The sequence below is a fragment of the Patiria miniata genome, unplaced genomic scaffold (genome assembly GCF_015706575.1).
Source record: "Patiria miniata isolate m_02_andy unplaced genomic scaffold, ASM1570657v1 HiC_scaffold_29, whole genome shotgun sequence".
Lineage (NCBI taxonomy): Eukaryota > Metazoa > Echinodermata > Asteroidea > Valvatida > Asterinidae > Patiria > Patiria miniata.
Genome location: NW_024037068.1, coordinates 16,890,341 through 16,911,308, shown reverse-complemented (window position 1 = coordinate 16,911,308; position 20,968 = coordinate 16,890,341). Strand labels below are relative to the sequence as shown.

The window sequence follows — 20,968 nt, the reverse complement described above, 5'->3', positions numbered from 1 at the left end:
TTTCGTCGACTATTTTTCTTATCCAAATTGATCTTTAAGATAATTTTGATTTGAGAGAAAGCGAGAACTAAAACCTCAAGTGTCATGCAATGATTCAAGGAAATGCATGACTTGGCCCTAGCCCTTCTATGAAAAAAAATACGCTCCCGGATCTGACAATATCAAAATAGGGCGCTCTCCCTGTGTTATGCATATTCGTGAAAGTCCAGGGAATTTAGAAAATAAATTATATAACAAGGAATAATAGTGTTTAAATCACCGACGATTGGCAGCTCATTTGTGGACTGGTTGGAAGAAGTCCTGACTTCTAATCAGGTGATCCGAGTTCGAATCCCAGTCAGCGTTTTGCACTTCTTCTTATTTTGCCTTTTCAATAAGTTAAGTGGCAGGAACATTTCTCGCAAGACGTTAAGCCTATCTTGGGTTTGTGTTATGGAAAACAAGGCATTAGATATGCATACAATGGACCAATCAGAAGATGGAAAGCAGAATGTCGGTTGGGAAAAAAATCGCTCCCCGGTCTCTATATACGTACGCCTATTGTGATCAACGAGCCTCTTCATACGTACATTCCAATGAAGTTCAATTGAACTATATTAACCTTTAGGTCTGAATCGAAGAAGTCAGTATTCTTTATTTCGAATACAAACTTTGTGTAGTTCAGTCTAGTTTCACTCTGTTTTGATTATGATAGGTAAATGCATTTTACATATTGCATACCTTCACATGTTGGTACAGAGTCACTCCACGTGACGTTGTTGTAGCCAGCCTCAATGCATTCAATGCTGGATGCTCCATGGAGGGTATATCCAGGGTCACAGGAGAAATCTACACGAGTCCCGAAGAACTTAAAGTTGATGAGATTGTAAGACAGTGAACGCGGGTTGGTGATGGTGTGGTCTCCGTTGCTGGGGAGTCCTATGTCGTTACTACAAACTCCTTGTGATACTGCAATAAGACAACATAATACGTATCTTGTGAACTTCTGATGAGGAGATCCATGTTGTTGATGAGTCAATCACAATTCCGTTCGCAAGTAAACCGCAAGCTACTTCACAAGTCCGGCCAAAAGTTAAGCCCCAGTCACACATTTACGATTTTGAAATGTGAATATCCACGGTTTACCAAAAGTCAATCGATCACGATGAACCGTCGAGATTAATGGAGAAATTGAAGTTTTAAGAATCTTCTACGATTTCAGAACGGATAGCCGCGACTGATCTACGGTTTCTCTACGAATACATCACGGTTTTGTCAAGAATATGGACAGATTGGTGAAGAATATCGACGGTATTACTGAGAATAATGACGCTAACGTCACGGTTGTCTGTTATTGGGCCACGGATGACCAAGTTTCTCCTACGAATAAAGCTTAAACATTTGTAGTACAACTTTAGCAGAACTCTAGCACATCCTGGCATATCCGTAGGAAATTCGTAGAGAAATCGTAGAGATTTCTACCACGAATGAGCTACGAATCTCCAATATGAACGAATAAAGCCACGAATAACACTACGAATAAGGCCTAAAAAAAAAAAAAGTTATGTTGGCGTAACGGGCCAGAAAAAATAGGGTAGGTAGGTCGGTTTTTTTTTTTTTAATCCCAGCAACGAAAATGACATTAAGCCGGTGAAGTACACGATAACAAAAGAAAACAAGGCTCATCATCAACCTTTCCAAAGGTACATATCAAAAAGCGGAATCCAAAATCAGACAAAATGTTAGCCGTTTCATCTGCATCAACATCTTTATATGGACCCGATTCTTCCTTTGAAGTTTGTATTTTTAGCACGGTGTAACCCGCTTTTACACCATCGGCACAGCTCTGGGCGATTACCCCGAACTCTAGCCCGACTGCGTCTGGCTGTACAGTACTATCGCAAGCTCGTACTACAGAGCTTGCGATAGTACTGTACGGCCAGACGCAGTCGGGCTACCCCAGCTCTAGACTCAAATTTGTCCGCATTAAACGGTCGAAAATGACCGAAGATCCCCATTTGCCCTTGATGGAAACACTGTACGCTTCGGTACCGGGCGCCATGATGCGACGGCGTACGCGCGTAACCTTAACCACGGGCCGAGGGCCGGCCGGGTCGCGTCGGCCGCCGGGGTTACAGAATAGTTTACCATTTTTAGAATAAATATATATCAATTGTTATCGTGTAAAATAGTGAAAAATTAATTAAAATAATTTATATTATAATGAACTATTTTTTTTTAACATGGAATAAATAGCGAAGTATTTTCAATAGTGTATGTAGCAGTTCGCGCCGTGCAACAGTCTAGGACGAGGCTACACGTGTACTGTACATGTACATGTGCATCTATCATGCATGCATGGTGCATCGATCTCCGCACGCACACTGCCTGTAGGCCTGCGCGATTTCTGCATGTTCGTTGTGTCATGGAGAGGAAGGTGCAAAACATTGTGCACTCCAAAGTTCCACGCGCGCTATCGTCAACGGTCAGAAATGGTTTCAAAACGTATTTAAAATTCATTTCTATAGATTTTAATTATATTTCTTCCCTTCAAAAAAAAAAAAAAATCCAGGGTCGGCCGCATTTTTAGGGTCGGTCGGGTTACGCCAACATAACACTTTTTTTTTTAGGCCTAAGTACAGTTGTCCCACGGATGTCCCACGGTTGCACTACGGATTAATGTTCATGACGGTTTACCACGGAAGTTATGAACAGTTTTAAACTCCCGTAGCCTTTCCACGAATACCCAAGGAAGATGACGTATAACCACGGATGTACCAAGGATGAATACGGTACTCCCACACTTTATCACGAATTTCAAACCGTGGAGATCCGTTTAGCTACAAACCGTGAATGTGTGACTGGGACTTAACATTGGATGAATGTTGACAAAGGAATGCCCTTGTCTCATTTTATTTCAATAGTTTGTGACATGACGTAGGACTGGATGATTTATGATGGATTTATGAGGAGTTGTGATGTAGTCAACTGGCTTTGAATGAAAATCCACAGTACATTTGAATGAACTGTAAAATGTGTTCAGTTGGTTATTTTTTTCTACTCACCTGTGTACACGGATATGCGCCATTTGCCTCCACAGATCTGATTGCTGTTTCCGGGGCACAAATATTTGCAATCGGAATCCGGCTCTTTACCGTGTTTATCGTAGTTGTCATTCCCACACCAGCATTCGTATTTGTATTCCATTCCCGCATATTTATACTCCGTAGGTTCCAAACAGTTTCTGAAGCACCACTCTACCGACTGTTCATATTCTGTGGCTGCTGGGCCGACCGATAGGGAACGATATTCAGCGTCCCCAAAACATCCCAAATAACCAGGAGCTGGAAAAAGAAAACAAATTTGAAAACATAACTCGTATCAAACCTACCCGAAGCCAAGGGCGGATCCGGGCCCCCCCCCCCCAAAAAAAAATACCCCCCGAAACCAATTGTTGGTTTGTTTATGTGACGTCGCAATAAAGGCAGGCAATGAGTACACAACAATCTTTTCTAACAAAACATTGGCTAAAGTGGTCAGAAATTGCCTCAGATCGCACCACAGAGCATCGAGAATCCAAAAAAAATTTGGGGCCCTTAAGCGGGCCCCGAACCCCACGCCGTAATTTTTTGACCCACTTTTTGGAATACACAAAACGATTTTGGGCCCCCCCAAAAGAAATTGTGTTCTGGATCCGCCCTTGCCCAAAGCATACATAAAGTTCGTCAAAATGTCCTAAAGGTGTCAAACCAATAAATACTAGATGTACTTAAGATTGGGCCCTAACTACATATTACTTTATTTACCACCAATGTCAGATGCTGCTCGTATGATCGAGCTACGGGTAAGTAACAAAAATCGGAACCCAAACCTCAAAAAATATGTTTCATATTTAAAAAAAACAAAAAAAAACTATGTAGCACCAAAAATAATAATTACCGGAGAGCCAATTTCATCAGCTACTTTTGGTTAAAAAAAATACTGGAATTGTTCAATCCGTTTAGGGAATATTGCTATTTAAACGCAATGACACTAAAACATGTTTCGTCCAAAAAAGAAAGCAATATATTAATTTATTGGATTGCAGTGCTAATGCTGTTATCACCATACATTGGTCTTGAAATTCGACTCTTTCTTGGTAAAGAATATATCGTTGGTTTACTGCACAGTTGTGGTTTTGACAAACTCGCTGACTTTCCCGCCAAAGTTGATATAGCTTGTTTGCTTGATTAAAGTGGTTCATCTTCTTCATCACTGCACTTTTCTTCAATATGCCAGTAAACTTTTGTCCAATTACATGTGCTGCGTGTGTAAATATAGTCTATACACATCTACAATGTCGCCCTCTATGGTAATTTTGTAACTATAATATCTTTCATTGTACATGTATAAAACAATCAATTACATCGCTATTTCAATTTTGAGGTTCATTGTTTAAAATTTTAGGTGCTTTTGGCCAAACGAATTTTTGGAGACATTGGAAGGAGAACATTTCGTGGAGAACATTTCGTGGCGGCCAGAGAACAAAACGTGGCGGCCATTTTGAAAAGCAAGATGGCTGTCATTCATTGGTTTTCTGATGAAAATTAAAACAGTCAATCTTAAACCCTTGATATTTACAATTAGGGGTGTAAGGCCACCAAGATTAATTTCATAATATGACATTCACAAGTTGAAAATGATCCTAAAATGACGTCCATTTTGAAATTCAAGATGGCCGCCATCTGCAACACTCAGTATTTTGCCAACATGTTTTTTTCTTGTTCCTGGGGGTCTAATTAAGGTTTCTAGCTAGGCGGCGTTTTCTAATCATTCGGTGTCTACGGCACCTTATTTCATGCCATAATATATCCCTGTGATGCATAGAATTCCAAACGGCCCAGGAATAAGCTTTCGCTTCTCAAGCACTCCATTCGCTCCAGGCTATGTGTGTGGCACCGGTACTGGTGAAACATTCACCACCTACATCGAGACACGTCAATGTTAGGTACGTGTAATATAAATATTCATATCCTCCTATAGCTAATCTAATCAGAATGCTTCTCCGTTCAATTTTTTGAGCACGCATATGGGACCGAGGATGCAGGAATCGTTGTAGACTGTTTCCCTGGTCCCCCCCCCCCCCAATATGTGGAGACCGGTACCTAGCGCGAATTATGATTATATTCCAAATCACTGTGCATGGACGGTGATCCAACACACGCTTTTTGAAAAACTCACTCTTGTCTTACCACCTAAAGTACGCAAAATCATCAGTGTCTCCACTCTCCATGGAGGTAACTTTTTCAACTGCATAGGTTTTAAATACTGAGCAGTAATTTTTCTCTCTCCCTCTCTTTATTAATATTTGTCAGAGACACTTTCGAGTTCAGCAAAAAAAATCGATGGTAATCACATCCGAAATTGAACAATGGTGGCACGGCTATTGTCATTTTTGCAAAAGGATCTGTTTCGGGCAAACGTTACGGTTGTAATGTTCAATTCAGGAGGCGGGATTCAGACCTGTACTCGTCATGCATACATTTGCATACATCAGGAGGGATGCCTCCTGATGTATGAAAGATTCACCGCTAGCTACCTGTCCCCATATTTGAAATCCAAAGGACAATGGGGGCAGGGAATCAGACTAGAATCGTTGCCGCATACCGCGCGCTACACGTAAAACTAAGACGGTGTGCGGTTGTCAGCTCCGGTGGTACGGTGCAGTGAGCTGCACGGCGGTGCAGGCGGACTAAACCCGGCCAGATTGCCGGCTTGATATCAAGTCTACCTACCAGCACACTCTCCAGACGTGTACTCTTCCACCGCCACCTCGGCAAGTTGCAGAAATGCACGTGCTGCATCCACACCGGGCATGGAAGTATTGATGTCCAAGCTGACATACCTAGCAAGCCGCGGTGGCTCACACAGGAACGGGATCTCGGCTCCATTCTGAGACTGTTCGCTGGTAGCCGGTGAGCCGCACGGCAGGTTCTCGTTGAAGTTGGGGCTCAGTCCAGCTCGGGCTATCGCCCCGATGAAACGAAAACCTAAAAAAAGAGAAAACAGTTCAACTTTATTCGTCACCGTTTTCACGAAGAGCCACATATGTCGATTTTGAAGAAGAAGCGTTTTCGAGATAATCGCAAAAGAAGTTTCTCCTATTTTAAAACTGCAAAAAATACCACTTTGCAACAACTTTGTGAAGCAAGGACCATCACACTATTCTGTGTGAGCTGAATTTTTACATGAACCCAGTAACAAGACTTAAATCAGCAGTTAATTAGTGAAACTTAATTAGTAAAGATATGTGGCTCTTCGTGAAAACGCAATTCAGGTTTCTGACATATTGGCCCTTTCTGTTCAATGTGTATTTCCATAGGCGCGCGTGAGTACTCGCGCGCAGCTGAAAATGTAACAAAGATATGTGGCCCTTCGTGAAAACGCAAATCTCATTTGACCTACTTTTACGTATTTCCGTGAAATGGGTTTTGTACGCGTTCAAAGGGCCAAAATGTATGTGGCTCTTCGTGAAAACGCAAAATTCAATTATCGAGATTTTGGACTCTTGCAACATTAATGTAACTTGGAAATTAATGATGCTTTGCTTACAGAAACATGTCAAAATGGTTAAGTACATTGTTTTAAAGCAAAATATGGAAAAAAATCAAAATCGAAAAAATGGTAATTTTTGACATATGTGGCTCTTCGTGAAAACGGTGACGTATTATGTACAGACATGGTTATCAGAATGTCTGATATATATATGATATTTATAATTATCTCTGGATGATTCTCAAAATCTCCTGATTTAGTTTGTATACATTACAGATTATTTTGAATGCATATACATTTTGAAATTAGTAAAAATTTGCAATATCAAAGTGACTGGTCTTTAAGCAATTTTACCCCATCCATTCATTCGGAGGGTGACGTTGATTCTACCCAAGCAGTGCTTGCTACCTAGTTTCAGCAGCCACCAGGGATGCGGATCATTAGCATCTGAAATGTAGGAAAGGAAGAAAATGTTTTCAATTCAAATGTACTTTGTGTATTTTTAACAACTGCGAACAAAGTGGTGACGTTGATGCTGAGGGTGGCGAAAGCTAACAATGGTGAAAATGATAACGATCGTGTCAGTTGGGATGCAAGGCGATGGGGACGGAGAGGCAATGGGGAGCGATTGGGAAGGGGAGGTACGTGGTGATGGACATGAGGTGCACGTGGGTATGGGACCTGGGATGGCAGGGAGGGAAGAGGGCATTGGGATAACGATCAGTGGGCGATGGGGATAATAATGGGGATGGGGACGAGGATCAGATTGGAAATGGGGACGGAGAGGCAAGGGAAAGGGATTGTGAAGGGGGATGGTGATGGACAGGAGGTGTACGTGGAGAGGGGACCTGGGATTGCAGGGGAGGGAAGAGGGCATTGGGGGTAACGGTCAGTGGGTGATGGGATCAGTATGGGGATGGGGACAGGGGCCAGTATTTGGATAGGGACGGGGGTCAGTGTGGGGATATGAACGGATTCAGTGCAGTGTGGGGATACGGACGGGGATAAGTTTTGGGATAGGGACGGGGATCAGTATGGGGATGGGGAAGAGGATCAGCCTGGGATGGGTATTAAGTATGGGCATTCGGAAGAGGAGAAGATTTGCTTGATCAGGTGAGGGAATGATCAGTGAAGGAATGGGGACGGAGATCAGGATGGGTATGAGGACGGGGATCACATTGCGATCTGTGTTGATAAGTGTTGCGATGGGTATTGGATGGGGACAGGAAAAAGTATATAGGGATTATAATGGGAATTAGTATGCTGATTGGAACAGGTTCAGCATGGGGAGGAGGATATCAAATTACGGAGATGCGCACGGAGATCAGTGTTTGGATGGGGATGGGGATCCGTATAATGATAGTGGTGGGGATTAGTATAAGGATGGGGACCGGATTGATATGTAGACATGGATTGGTATGGGGAAGAAAATGGGGGATGTGGATCAGTATTGGGATGCGAAGGTGGATCAGTATGGCGATAGGAACGGGCATGAGTATGGAAATGGAATGGCATCAGTATGATAGTGACATATTTCAGTATGGGGAGGGGATCAGTATGGAATCAGTATGGTGATAGGGCGGGAAACAGAATGTGGCCGGGGATCTGCATGGGTTTGGGGTGGGGATCTGAAAGTGGCCAGGGGTCAGAATGGGGCGTTCTGAATGCATTTATTATATCACTGTCTTCCGCTTTTTCTTTCTGTGAATTGGCCTCCATACATTTGTTTAATTAACTTACCAATGTAAATAAATGTCTATTGAATTAAAATGAATTATTGGGGGATTTGGTGGCTGGACGTTGGCATGGGGCGGGAATGAGGACTGAGGAGATTGATGAGGATGCAAATGGTGGAGGGAGGAGAAAGTTGGTACATAGTCATTGATTTTGAGAATGACGCAGGTGACGAGGGAGACGAATTCGACGATGACATGAAGTTACAGCAAACGCGGAGGTATAATTCGCATTGTTCTTACCAGTGTGCGTGTAGGTATATTTCCGTCCATCTATAGCCTTATAAGAAGGGTGAGCGTCCCATGTTGAGCTCTGTGATGTATTTTTCCCATAAACAGGGAGGGCTGAAATGAATCAGGTTTTTGACAACAATTTAAACAATGACAACCGACGCAATGAATACACCATGAAGTCACTTAAATTTCCATCTAAATGTATATTATTATCTCGGTGTAAAGTTACAAACAAATCGAACATTATAATGCTGTAGATATGTGCCATTAATAGAAAACATCATGCTGATGTCACTTTAATTTCTATCAATGATACATCCCGGTATATGCACATGCAAATCGCGTCTATGGTTCTTGAGATATAGACCTTAGAAAATTGTCCATTTAATATGATATCACATGACATGTGATGACGTCATGAGGACATCACCTTGATTTTCATATGTACCACACGTGTGCACACCCCTGTCTATATGCATACCAAGTTTCAACCCAATCGGACTGGTACTTCAGAAATTACAGCTACTCGAAACAAAATGCACTTCTAATATGTAGTGACGCAAGATGTTGTCATCGTAACGGAAATCATCAGGGTCCATCTCTGGTTAAGTGTATGGCTTGAAGAAGAACGTGTACAAAATATTGTGGAGAAAAATACATCTTTAATGTGAGGTTACACTGCGCATTGTAAACTACATGTACGGGCCTGATGCACGAGTTGGCCATTCCCTGAATGCATTTCATTAAGTGATATCTGTTGAATTGGATGGTGCCAGACTCTTTATGCAGACATAATGCAGCCTTATTTATTGTCATTTTTTTAGTCTGGCTTTTATGATGTGTATATTACACATTTTAAATTATTCATTAAAGCAGACTGAAATTAATTATTAATTAACTGCTTTCATTTCTCTTCACAAGTTCCAAAAAATTAGATGTAACCTCAATTTCAATTCAACGGGGCCGACTGGTGCATAAGGCCCAATAGGCCTTTTCTACATCATGTCAATGCCGGTGTGGACGGACATTCTGTCCCTAAAAAACTTTGTCTGGTTTGTCTACGAAATTGTGTCCCTGACACAGTTTTTCCTAGGTTATACTGTCAACCTTATAAAACACATGTCTTTTAATTAACAGATTAGCAATTTGCCTATTTCGCCTTGGCCGAGGAGATTACAATTACACAAAGCAAATTTTGCAAGTAGGTTGTAAAGTTCTGTTTTTTATTGAAGCGTGACCTTGGAAATACCAAACGACTGATGTCACCTACCAGCACACTCTCCAGACGTGACGTTTTCCACCGTCACCTCGGCAAGTTGCAAATATGCCTCTCTCGGATCCACACCGGGCATGGAGGTATCGATGTCCAAGCTGATATACCTAGCCGTCCGCGATGGCTCGCACAGGAACGGGATCTCGGCTCCATCCTGAGACTGTTCGCTGGTAGCCGGTGAGCCGCACGGCAGGTTCTCGGTGAAGTTGGGGCTCAGTCCAGCTCGCACTATCGTCCCGGTGAAACGATAACCTAGAGAGGAAAAGACAGTTCTACTTTGTAAATTACAGTTTTGCAAAAAAAATATCTTTCTAAAAAGAAAACCTCAATGAATAATAATTCGTGGGGTGAAGTGTAGAGAACATTTACCCCCGCCATACTTTCGGAGAGTGACGTTGATTCTACTCAAGTTGTGATTGCTACCTAGGTCAAGCAGCCACCAAGGATGCGGATCATAATCATCTGGAAGGAAGGAAAGGAAGAATATTAAAGGGTCCATGAAGTGAATATTTATTAGGAACTTGTTTTGTGCTTATTTCTAATCCTCTAAATTCCGGTTCATAAACTTCATGCGAATGCAAATGCGAAGCGAATTTGACGTCATGAAACATTTGCTGCGAACTTTGCCTGAGTTGAAATATGTTTTACAAATTTAAACGTGAATAGTTGCCATGACGGCACAATTTGTGTTCTCTTTTGCGCCGAGTATGAACCGCGCTTTATGAGTCTGAAAACTACTTGACGTTCCCTGGTTACTTTTACTAAAAAGAGCACCTCTCTCAACGTTTCAAATTTTCCATGCTTTTCCAGACAACAAAGGGTGATTTTGCAGTGGTGTTCTTTCAGTAAGACATTGTCCATTGTATGTGTTTTTTTTCTGCTGAAATTATGAACCCAAACATTTGTTCATTGAAGACATTTGAGAGAAAAGTTTGCTCACTGGCTTACTGCCATGAGCTGACACATCAACTCTTTCGCTACGGCGAGCCGCATACAGCAGCACACAACAATTGTACAAGTCGTACGGAAAGCCGCTGGCAGCGGCTCGGTTTACGTCGTCGTGAATAAACAGGGTATCCCCATGACGTGTGCCTTGTCTACACAATTTATATCGTATAACCTCTGACCCTAGTTTGAGCCGCTGCCAGCGGCTTTCCGTCTCGCCGGGGTCTGCTGCAGGTTATTGTGAGCAGTTTGTTTACAGAGATATACATTTAAAGATGGCGGCGTCTACATCGACACACGGCGGAATCTCCAGCGATTTATTAGGTCCACACCGGACGAAATCAGTAAATTATAATTAAATCCGAGCGGTCGGAGAGGCAAGGGCAGGGGATTAGGAAGGGGAGGGTGGGCATGAGGACTGACATAGGGACAGCATGGGAGGGAAGGGGCACAGGAGTGAGAGCAATTAGTATGGGGATGGGGATGGAGGTGGGGATGGGAATAGGGATGGGGATGGGGATGGGGATGGAAATGGGGATGGGGATGGAAATGGGAATGGGGATGGAGATGGGGATGGGGATTGGGATGGAGATGGGGATAGGGATGGGGATGGGGATGGGGATTGGGATGGGGATGGCAAAGGGGATGGGGATGGGGATGGGGAGGGGGAGGGGGAGGGAAATGGGGATGGGGATAGGGAGGGGGATGGGGAGGGGGATGGGGAGAGGGATGGGGATGGGGATGGGGATGGGTATGGGGATGGGGATGGGGATGGAGGTGGGGATGGGGATGGGGATGGCGATTGCGATGGCGATGAGGATGGGGATTGGGATAGGGATGAAAATGGGGATGTGTATCGGTATAGGGATGGGGATGGGGATGGGGCTAGGGATAGGGATGGGAATGGGGATGGGGATTGGGATAGGGATGAAAATGGGGATGTGTATCGGTATAGGGATGGGGATGGGGATGGGGCTAGGGATAGGGATGGGAATGGGGATGGGGATTGGGATAGGGATGAAAATGGGGATGGGGATGGGTATAGGGATGGGGATGGGGATTGGGATAGGGATAGGGATGGGGATGGAGATGGGGATTGGGAAAGGGATGAAAATGAGGATGGGGATGGGGATGGGGATGGGGATGGAGGTGGGGATGGCGATGGCGATGGGGATGAGGATGGGGATTGGGATAGGGATGAAAATGGGGATGGGGATCGGTATAGGGATGGGGATGGGGATGGGGCTAGGGATAGGGATGGGAATGGGGATGGGGATTGGGATAGGGATGAAAATGGGGATGGGGATGGGGATGGGGATTGGGATAGGGATGAAAATGGGGATGGGGATGGGGATGGGGATGGGGCTAGGGATAGGGATGGGGATGGGGATGGGGATTGGATAGGGATGAAAATGGGGATGGGGATTGGGATGGGTATAGGGATGGGGAGGGGATGGGGATAGGGATAGGGATAGGGATAGGGATAGGGATGGGGATGGGGATGGGGATAGGGATGGGGATGGGGATGGGGATAGGGATGGGGATGGGGATGGCGATGGCGATGGGGATGAGGATGGGGATTGGGATAGGGATGAAAATGGGGATGGGGATCGGTATAGGGATGGGGATGGGGAGGGGAATTGTGATGGGAGTAGGGATAGGGATGGGGATGGGGATGGGGATGGGGATGGGGATAGGGATAGGGATGGGGATGGGGATGGGGATGGGGATTGGGATTGGGATTGGGATGAGGATGGGGATGGGGTAGGGATAGGGATGGGGATGGGGATGGGGATAGGGATGGGGATGGGGATAGGGATAGGGATGGGGATGGGGATGGCGATGGCGATGGGGATGAGGATGGGGATTGGGATAGGGATGAAAATGGGGATGGGGATCGGTATAGGGATTGGGATGGGGAGGGGAATTGGGATGGGGGAAGGGATAGGGATGGGGATGGGGATGGGGATGGGGATAGGGATAGGGATGGGGATGGAGATGGGGATAGAGATGGGGATGGGGATTGGGATGGAGATGGGGATAGGGATGGGGACGGGGATGGGGATTGGGATGGGGATGGCAAAGGGGATGGGGATGGGGATGGGGAGGGGGAGGGGGAGGGAAATGGGGATGGGGATGGGGAGGGGGGGGGGAGGGGGATGGGGAGAGGGATGGGGATGGGGATGGGTATGGGGATGGGGATGGAGGTGGGGTAGCGATGGCGATGGCGATGGCGATGAGGATGGGGATTGGGATAGGGATGAAAATGGGGATGGGTATCGGGATAGGGATGGGGATGGGGATGGGGATAGGGATGGGGATGGGGATGGGGATAGGGAGGGGATGGGGATGGCGATGGCGATGGGGATGAGGATGAGGATTGGGATAGGGATGAAAATGGGGATGGGGATCGGTATAGGGATGGGGATGGGGATGGGGCTAGGGATAGGGATGGGAATGGGGATGGGGATTGGGATAGGGATGAAAATGGGGATGAGGATGGGGATGGGGATTGGGATAGGGATGAAAATGGGGATGGGGATGGGGATGGGGATGGGGCTAAGGATAGGGATGGGGATGGGGATGGGGATTGGGATAGGGATGAAAATGGGGATGGGGATGGGGATGGGTATAGGGATGGGGATGGGGATGGGGATAGGGATGGGGATGGGGATGAGGTTAGGGATAGGGATGGGGATAGGGATGGGGTGGGGATAGGGATGGGGATGGGGATGGGAATAGGGATTGGGATGGGGATAGGGATAGGGATGGGGATAGAGATGGGGATGGGGATGGGGAGGGGAATTGGGATGGGAGTAGGGATAGGGATGGGGATGGGGAAGGGGATAGGGATGGGGATGGGGATGGGGATGGGGATTGGGATTGGGATTGGGATAGGGATGGGGATGGCGATGGGGATGGGGGTAGGGATATGGATGAGGATTGGGATGGGGATAGGGATGGGGTAGGGATGGGAGTAGGGATGGAAATGGGGATGGGATTGGGATAGGGATGGGCATAGGCATGGAGAAGGGGTGGAGATGGAAATGTGGATGGGGATTGGGATAGGGATGGGGAAATGGATGGGGATGGGGATGTGGATTAGGGATGGGGAAGGGAAGGGGATAGGGATGGGATGGGGATGGGGATGGGGATGGGGATTGGGATAGGGATGGGATTGGGATGAGGATGGGGATGGGGATAGGGATGGGGATAGGGATAGGGAGAAGGATGGGGATGGGGATGGGGATAGGGATGGGGATAGGGATGGAGATTGGTTGAAGGGAAGTAACCATGGGATAGGGATGGGAATGGGGATGGGGATTGGGATAGGGATGAAAATGGGGATTGGGATGGGGATGGGGATTGGGATAGGGATGAAAATGGGGATGGGGATGGGGATGGGGCTATGGATAGGGATGGGGATGGGGATGGGGATTGGATAGGGATGAAAATGGGGATGGGGATTGGGATGGGTATAGGGATGGGGATGGGGATGTGGATAGGGATGGGGATGGGGATGAGGTTAGGGATAGGGATGGGGATGGGGATGGGGATAGGGAATGGGATGGGGATGGCGATGGCGATGGGGATGAGGATGGGGATTGGGATAGGGATGAAAATGGGGATGGGGATCGGTATAGGGATTGGGATGGGGAGGGGAATTGGGATGGGAGTAGGGATAGGGATGGGGATGGGGATGGGGATTGGATAGGGATGAAAATGGGGATGGGAATGGGGATGGGGATTGGGATGGGGATGGGGATGGGGTAGTGATAGGGATGGGGATGGGGATGGGGATAGGGATGGGGATGGGGATGGGGATAGGGATGGGGATGGGGATGGCGATGGCGATGGGGATGAGGATGGGGATTGGGATAGGGATGAAAATGGGGATGGGGATCGGTATAGGGATTGGGATGGGGAGGGGAATTGGGATGGGAGTAGGGATAGGGATGGGGATGGGGATGGGGATGGGGATAGGGATAGGGATGGGGATGGGGATGGGGATGGGGATGGGGATGGGGATTGGGATTGGGATGGGGATGGGGATGGGGATGGGGTAGGGATAGGGATGGGGATGGGGATGGGGATAGGGATGGGGATGGGGATGGGGATGGGGATGGGGATGGGGATGGCGATGGAGATGGGGATGAGGATGGGGATTGGGATAGGGATGAAAATGGGGATGGGGATCGGTATAGGGATGGGGATGGGGATGGGGATGGGGATGAGGTTAGGGATAGGGATGGGGATAGGGATGGGGTGGGGATAGGGATGGGGATGGGGATGGGGATGGGGATAGGGATGGGGATGGGGATAGGGATAGGGATGGGGATAGAGATAGGGATAGGGATGGGGATGGGGATGGGGATGGGGATGGGGATGGGGATGGGGATTGGGATTGGGATGGGGATGGGGATGGGGATGGGATAGGGATAGGGATGGGGATGGGGATGGGGATAGGGATGGGGATGGGGATGGGGATAGGGATGGGGATGGGGATGGCGATGGCGATGGGGATGAGGATGGGGATTGGGATAGGGATGAAAATGGGGATGGGGATCGGTATAGGGATGGGGATGGGGATGGGGATGGGGATAGGGATAGGGATGGGAATGGGGATGGGGATTGGGATAGGGATGAAAATGGGGATGAGGATGGGGATGGGGATTGGGATAGGGATGAAAATGGGGATGGGGATGGGGATGGGGATGGGGCTAGGGATAGGGATGGGGATGGGGATGGGGATTGGGATAGGGATGAAAATGGGGATGGGGATGGGGATGGGTATAGGGATGGGGATGGGGATGGGGATAGGGATGGGGATTGGGATGGGTATGGGGATGGGGATGGGGTAGGGATATGGATGAGGATTGGGATGGGGATAGGGATGGGGTAGGGATGGGAGCAGGGATATAAATGGGGATGGGATTGGGATAGGGATGGGCATAGGCATGGAGATGGGGGTGGAGATGGAAATGTGGATGGGGATTGGGATAGGGATGGGGAAATGGATGGGGATGGGGATGGGGATGGGGATGTGGATTTGGATGGGGATAGGGATGGGATGGGGATTGGGATGGGGATGGGGATTGGGATAGGGATGGGGATTGGGATGAGGATGGGGATGGGGATAGGGATGGGGATGGGGATAGGGAGAAGGATGGGGATGGGGATGGGGATGGGGATAGGGATGGGTATAGGGATGGAGATTGGTTGAAGGGAAGTAGCCATGGGCGTAGCAAGAAGTGGAACATTTTGAGTGGGAGTGGAACATTTTGCCAAACCCCACCCGCATTGACAACCCTGCAGTCGGCCATTTTGTTAAATGTGTATTAAGAGGTTTTGGAAAGACAAAGATGTCTCACAGAAAACGAAGCTGCGTCTTGTAAATGCACTCGTCCATTCTGTTCTCCTATATGGCTCAGCAGCTTGGACTATCAAGACGGCTGAAAAAGATGCACTCCTATCGCAAAACCCTGAACATCTCTTGCCAAGACAAGGTGCGAAATGACGAGGTGTGGAGCAGAATTTCGGCTGCCGGCAATCCACCGGAGTTAATCACCTTATTCATATAAATAAATCCAACTTGCCTGGTTTGGTAAAATAGTGAGGATAGCAAACAGCAGAGTTTCCAAACGAGTCCTGATCGAAACAGTGACTGGGAAAAATAGACGGGATAGGCCAAGGAAGAGATGGGAAAATCACAGCATTAAACAGCGCCTTCTATTTAGAACACCGCAAAGCGCAAGACAAACATGAGTAGAGAGCGAAAACTGGTGGAGCCAACGTCCTTTGGGACATGGTGCAGGATTAAATTAGATTAGATTAGATTGGAAGCAGAAGCACAGTGTTGGTACTGTGTCATTGATTTTGAGAATGCCGAAGGTGACTAGAGAAACGAAGTAGATGATGACATGGGGTCATAGCAAATGCAGACGTATTTCTCATTGCTCTTACCTGTGCGCGAGAAGGTATACGTCTGTCCATCGATGGCCTGATAAGATTCATGAGGCGACCATACGGTGCTCTGTGATGTATGTTTCCGATGAATAGGTAGGGCTGAAAATAAATCAGGGATTTGATAACAACTTACAATGGACAATAGCCAAGGTATTTTATCCTTTCCTTTTATGGAGGTCTTGCTGGAAATATAAAAAAAAAACCATAACATTCGAAAGTCGTGAACCCCCCCCCCCTCAAAAAAACCAAAAGCACATGCCTTCTACCTCCCTCTGACGCGACCCCCCCCCCCTCAACGACATCTGAATGTGGTGCAATCTATGACGTTTTGGACTTAACATCTTTTAAAAACATGAGTTGCTACTCTTTCAAGGGGTAAAAAGCTGCAACATTGACTGACAAATTCAACTGAAAGCTCAAAAAGTAAATGCAAACTCGAAAAATCGACTCAAAACGTAAACTCCAATTTCGACAAGACCACAAAATAGAATTCATCCTTAAATTTTGCATGTCCAACAAAACAGTGCACATGCATATGTAGAGGTTTTGCATACAAGTACCATGGGGCAGGTGGGTGAATGTACATGTGTGTACATTGTACTATGCGCATTGTACATCTACATGCATGTACACAATTTTGTCAACAAATAAGTATATTCCGTTCTGAACGTATATTTCTGGATTTTCACGCTATTCGAAAATTGAAAGTGACCTTGCACAATTTCTTTGGTGAAATCGAAAAAAGAAACTAGCTGTCCAAATATCGGTTTCTGATGACGAGAAGAATTATTTTTCTTTAAGTCAACCAAACCATTTTGCAATAAACATTGTGGTAAAAGTCCGTTATATTTTGTTTCGGAACGTATTTTAAAACAATAGTGCAGACTGCGAGTGGCGCAAGTTGCGCCATTTTCGGTTCAATTTGCCTGGAGTCTAAGATGTCACATGGTCGGAAGTTATAAATATTCTGTCTTAAGGCCAATGTAATCAACGAACATTTTCAAGCCATTTGAAGCAAATATTAAATATTAAGCAAATTCAAATATAGCATGATTTTGTACAACGAAAACAACATTATAAATTAGCTTAACTTCCCACCCTGTGCACATTCTAACAAAAGTGGCCATTAATGCACATCAAAAAGGAATTAATGAAGGAGGGCAAAACAGCGGGCAGTATTTTAATGCTGTCCCAACTCAAAGGCCAGATAGAGGGGTGGCTCAACTGACCCCATGGCTCAATTGATCCCATGGCTCAATTGAGCCCATGGTTTAACCCAGCTGAACGTGGGCTTTCCTCAGATAATTCATCTGGGCTTTTTCTCCCACCTCTAAAACAATCAGTATTCGGTTTGCACATTTTAACTGCTGTCGTCACCAGACCGGAAAGGTGGGAAATAACGTGTACGTGTACATATTAAATGCAGGTAGTGACATTTTATCATAAAAAAGCATTTGTTCGCAACTAAAGCGATTTTCCTGGGGAGGCTGAATGTTATGTTTCTGTTCCTGTTCAGACAAAAAAAAGATTAACAACTAGGCAATGTTCAATGAAATAGTTTTCGTCTCGTTCACTATGGCGTTTGTAACACAATACGTGTACATAACAGGTACTGACATTTATCAAAAAGAAGCATTTTTAACTCAGTTGTAAAGACATATTTTAATGGGGAAGCTGAATGTTATGTTTCTTCTCCTGTTCAGACATAAAACAATTCACAACGTCCAATGAAGTAGTTTTCGTCCCGATTATTTTAACGTTTGTAACACAATAAACGCAATGCTATGGTTTCCTTTTTTTGTGGCCACGGTGGTTCAAGAGTGGCCATCAACTTTTCAACCACCAGAAAATGCAGATTGCATATTTTGTCACAATGGTTCCAAAGTAGCCATCGGTTTTATTTTCTGCTTGCACCTACAAACTGATAACTTTTCCCAATTACCCTGCCTCCTTTTATCATGATTATGTGTGAACAAGCCTTCATCTGCTAACATGTTTGATGCGTGTGGACGTAGCCGCTCTTTACAGCGCTCTCGTCGTTTGCTATTCTGACACTTTGTACATCGAATGAATAGTTGCACTGGACACTAATAATTCTATGTTACAACTGATAATGTAACAACCAACGGATAATGTATCACCATCCGATAATGTCACACAAATTGACCGATGCTGTATCACTAACCGATAATGTAACAGAAATTGACCGACAGTGTAGTAAAAATGTACTGCACTATCAGTTGATTGTTGATACATTATCGGTCATAACCGGTCGGTGATCATTATCCGTTGTAAGATGGAATTTTGCGTCGGGGTGATATAAATCAAATTAGGTTTTGCCCGTCGGTGAAGGGCAAAACCTAATTTGATTCATTATCCGTTGGTTATTACATTATCAGTTGTAACATCCTATTCCAACCAGCAACATTCTAATAGCGAGGCATTAACGCCCTTTCCCTATAAAACAGATGAATAGAAAAGAAAAGGCTTGTATGCACAAGAACCACAAATACGGCATCTTTTATCTTGTCTTGCGGGACCCTATATGGCCCGGTTTAATTTTGACGTCTCTTCTCCTTCGTAGGTGAAAAAAACAGTATGCATGTACATGTAAAAAAGCAATGTGATGAAGAAGACTAGAGAAGAATACCGTTAATACCCCTTACATTGGCTTCTTGAAACGCTGATTTGATAGGGGCTGACATTTTAATGCGGCAAAAACCTGGGCGATTTATGCGGAAGCCTAAACAATTATCCCGGCCGACTCTTCTGTCCAGGTGGAATAGTAATCCGATCGGGCTGAATGCTATTTCGCATGGGCGTATTACTATTATGATGGATAACGGTTCCACCCGAGCGGATAACTATTGATAAAAAAGGCTCATATCATTAACTTGGAAATCGTAGCGTACATTATATTACCGTGACGTCATTTTGACTTCTTTATGTATTAAATTTATTTCTCAAAATGAAATTGAAAATAAAACTAATTTCTTTGAAACGGGTTGAGGGATGAAAAATGAAACCTGGTGTAACCATAATAGTACAAAAACTTGGAAAAATGTGACTTCATGACATTATAAGGCTATCACATTAAAAGCGATTTAAGGTTAAAGGATTTTTTTATAATACTGAAAAAATTGCCTTGGACAACATTAATTCCAGAGCAGTGAGAGCCCGAAGCCGCTTGACTTTTAATTCCGGTTTTAATAAAAGTGCAATATATCAAGACAAAGACTTGTTTTGCACTTTTCATGCAATTCTTACGGGACTTAGAAACAAAGTTGTAGGAATTGCATTGCACATTTTAACCCGTTTTTCTCCGCCCCGGTGCGAAAATCATATCTTTGTTTGTTTAATTTACCTACCTGCAAGATCGCAGCTACCTTGTTGAAAGCAACAGCAGGCAAACATCACCGGGAGCAACAGCCGGCAAATGTAGACATTCCAGCCATAACGTGATACATCCAACAGCCCAGCCATGTTTGTGATGTCTGATGGTTGTATTTCTATCCGCATCGTTGGCTGATAAATATGTGTAAAGGATCGCGAATGCGCAAATGTTCTACAGCGGTAGCAATATCTCTAATCGCCATTTAAAAGAGCACTTTAGGCCAGCAATGCTGAGGCATACGTTGCTGTACATTAAATTGACGTTCAGGTTGACTTCCACCGCCAAGGCAAAACTGTGACAACCAATCGTAGGCGTCCTTACGAAATTAATAATTTGTATTACTATAGTCATTAGCGCGTCGCTTTTTAATTCTGTGGTTCTCATTTCCGACCAACCATTTTTTTGGCCTCTTGACCGGAGAAAAGAGGCATGTTTTGCTATGCTGCCGACCCTGTCCTGAATTTCCTAACTAGAAAACAAAGTGCAGAATTGGGGAAAAACCGCTAAAGTAATATGTATAATATGTTACGTTGCCTTCACAACGGTACGGTGCGTTACGGATTAATCCGAGGTACCAGCACCACGCTGTGTCAACACAAGATTTGAAGAACCAGTATGGACAGGCTAAATGTTTACTGCCTATAAAACTGTTGTCATCTGAAAGCGTAATCTCTATGCTTGTCAATGATACCTTGTTTACATTTCCAGGGTCATGCATCACTGAGCCCCACTGTCATTCGATCTTGATGCAAAATTGCAGTGGGTTCACTTTCATGTCAAACACAATAGGCATGGCGCGCATGAGAATAAGTATTCAAGAAGAAGAAACGCGTGCATAAAAAGAAGGGAAAAAAACCAGGTCGGATTGGTTTCAAAACTGGATTTTATTGTTCGTCAATAATTTCTCGT

General features: G+C 45.4%; 1 protein-coding gene across 1 annotated transcript; it reads right to left on the bottom strand.

The window, feature by feature from the left end:
• Positions 1–18: 18 nt before the first annotated feature.
• LOC119735226 lies at positions 19–20,148 on the bottom strand. Its single transcript, XM_038208932.1, has 11 exons — positions 20,034–20,148; positions 16,663–16,764; positions 10,123–10,215; positions 9,751–10,005; positions 8,490–8,591; positions 7,510–7,698; positions 6,868–6,960; positions 5,754–6,008; positions 3,045–3,323; positions 721–948; positions 19–32 (listed from the first exon to the last, which is right to left on the bottom strand). Exons 1-11 carry the CDS (start codon positions 20,146–20,148, stop codon positions 19–21), a joined length of 1,725 nt encoding a protein of 574 aa, XP_038064860.1.
• Positions 20,149–20,968: the final 820 nt, after the last annotated feature.

What these genes read in the sequence shown, in the direction of transcription:
- LOC119735226 (XM_038208932.1), bottom strand. Translation starts at nt 20,148, where the DNA reads ATGGCTGGGCTGTTGGATGTATCACGTTATGGCTGGAATGTCTACATT. An exon ending in GTATACCTTCTCGCGCACAG is followed by an intron (nt 10,216 to 16,662) that starts GTAAGAGCAATG and finishes CCTTCCTTCCAG; the next exon opens with ATGATTATGATCCGCATCCT. An exon ending in CCCAAAACTTATCCCCGTCC is followed by an intron (nt 6,961 to 7,509) that starts GTATCCCCACAC and finishes CCTACATTTCAG; the next exon opens with ATGCTAATGATCCGCATCCC.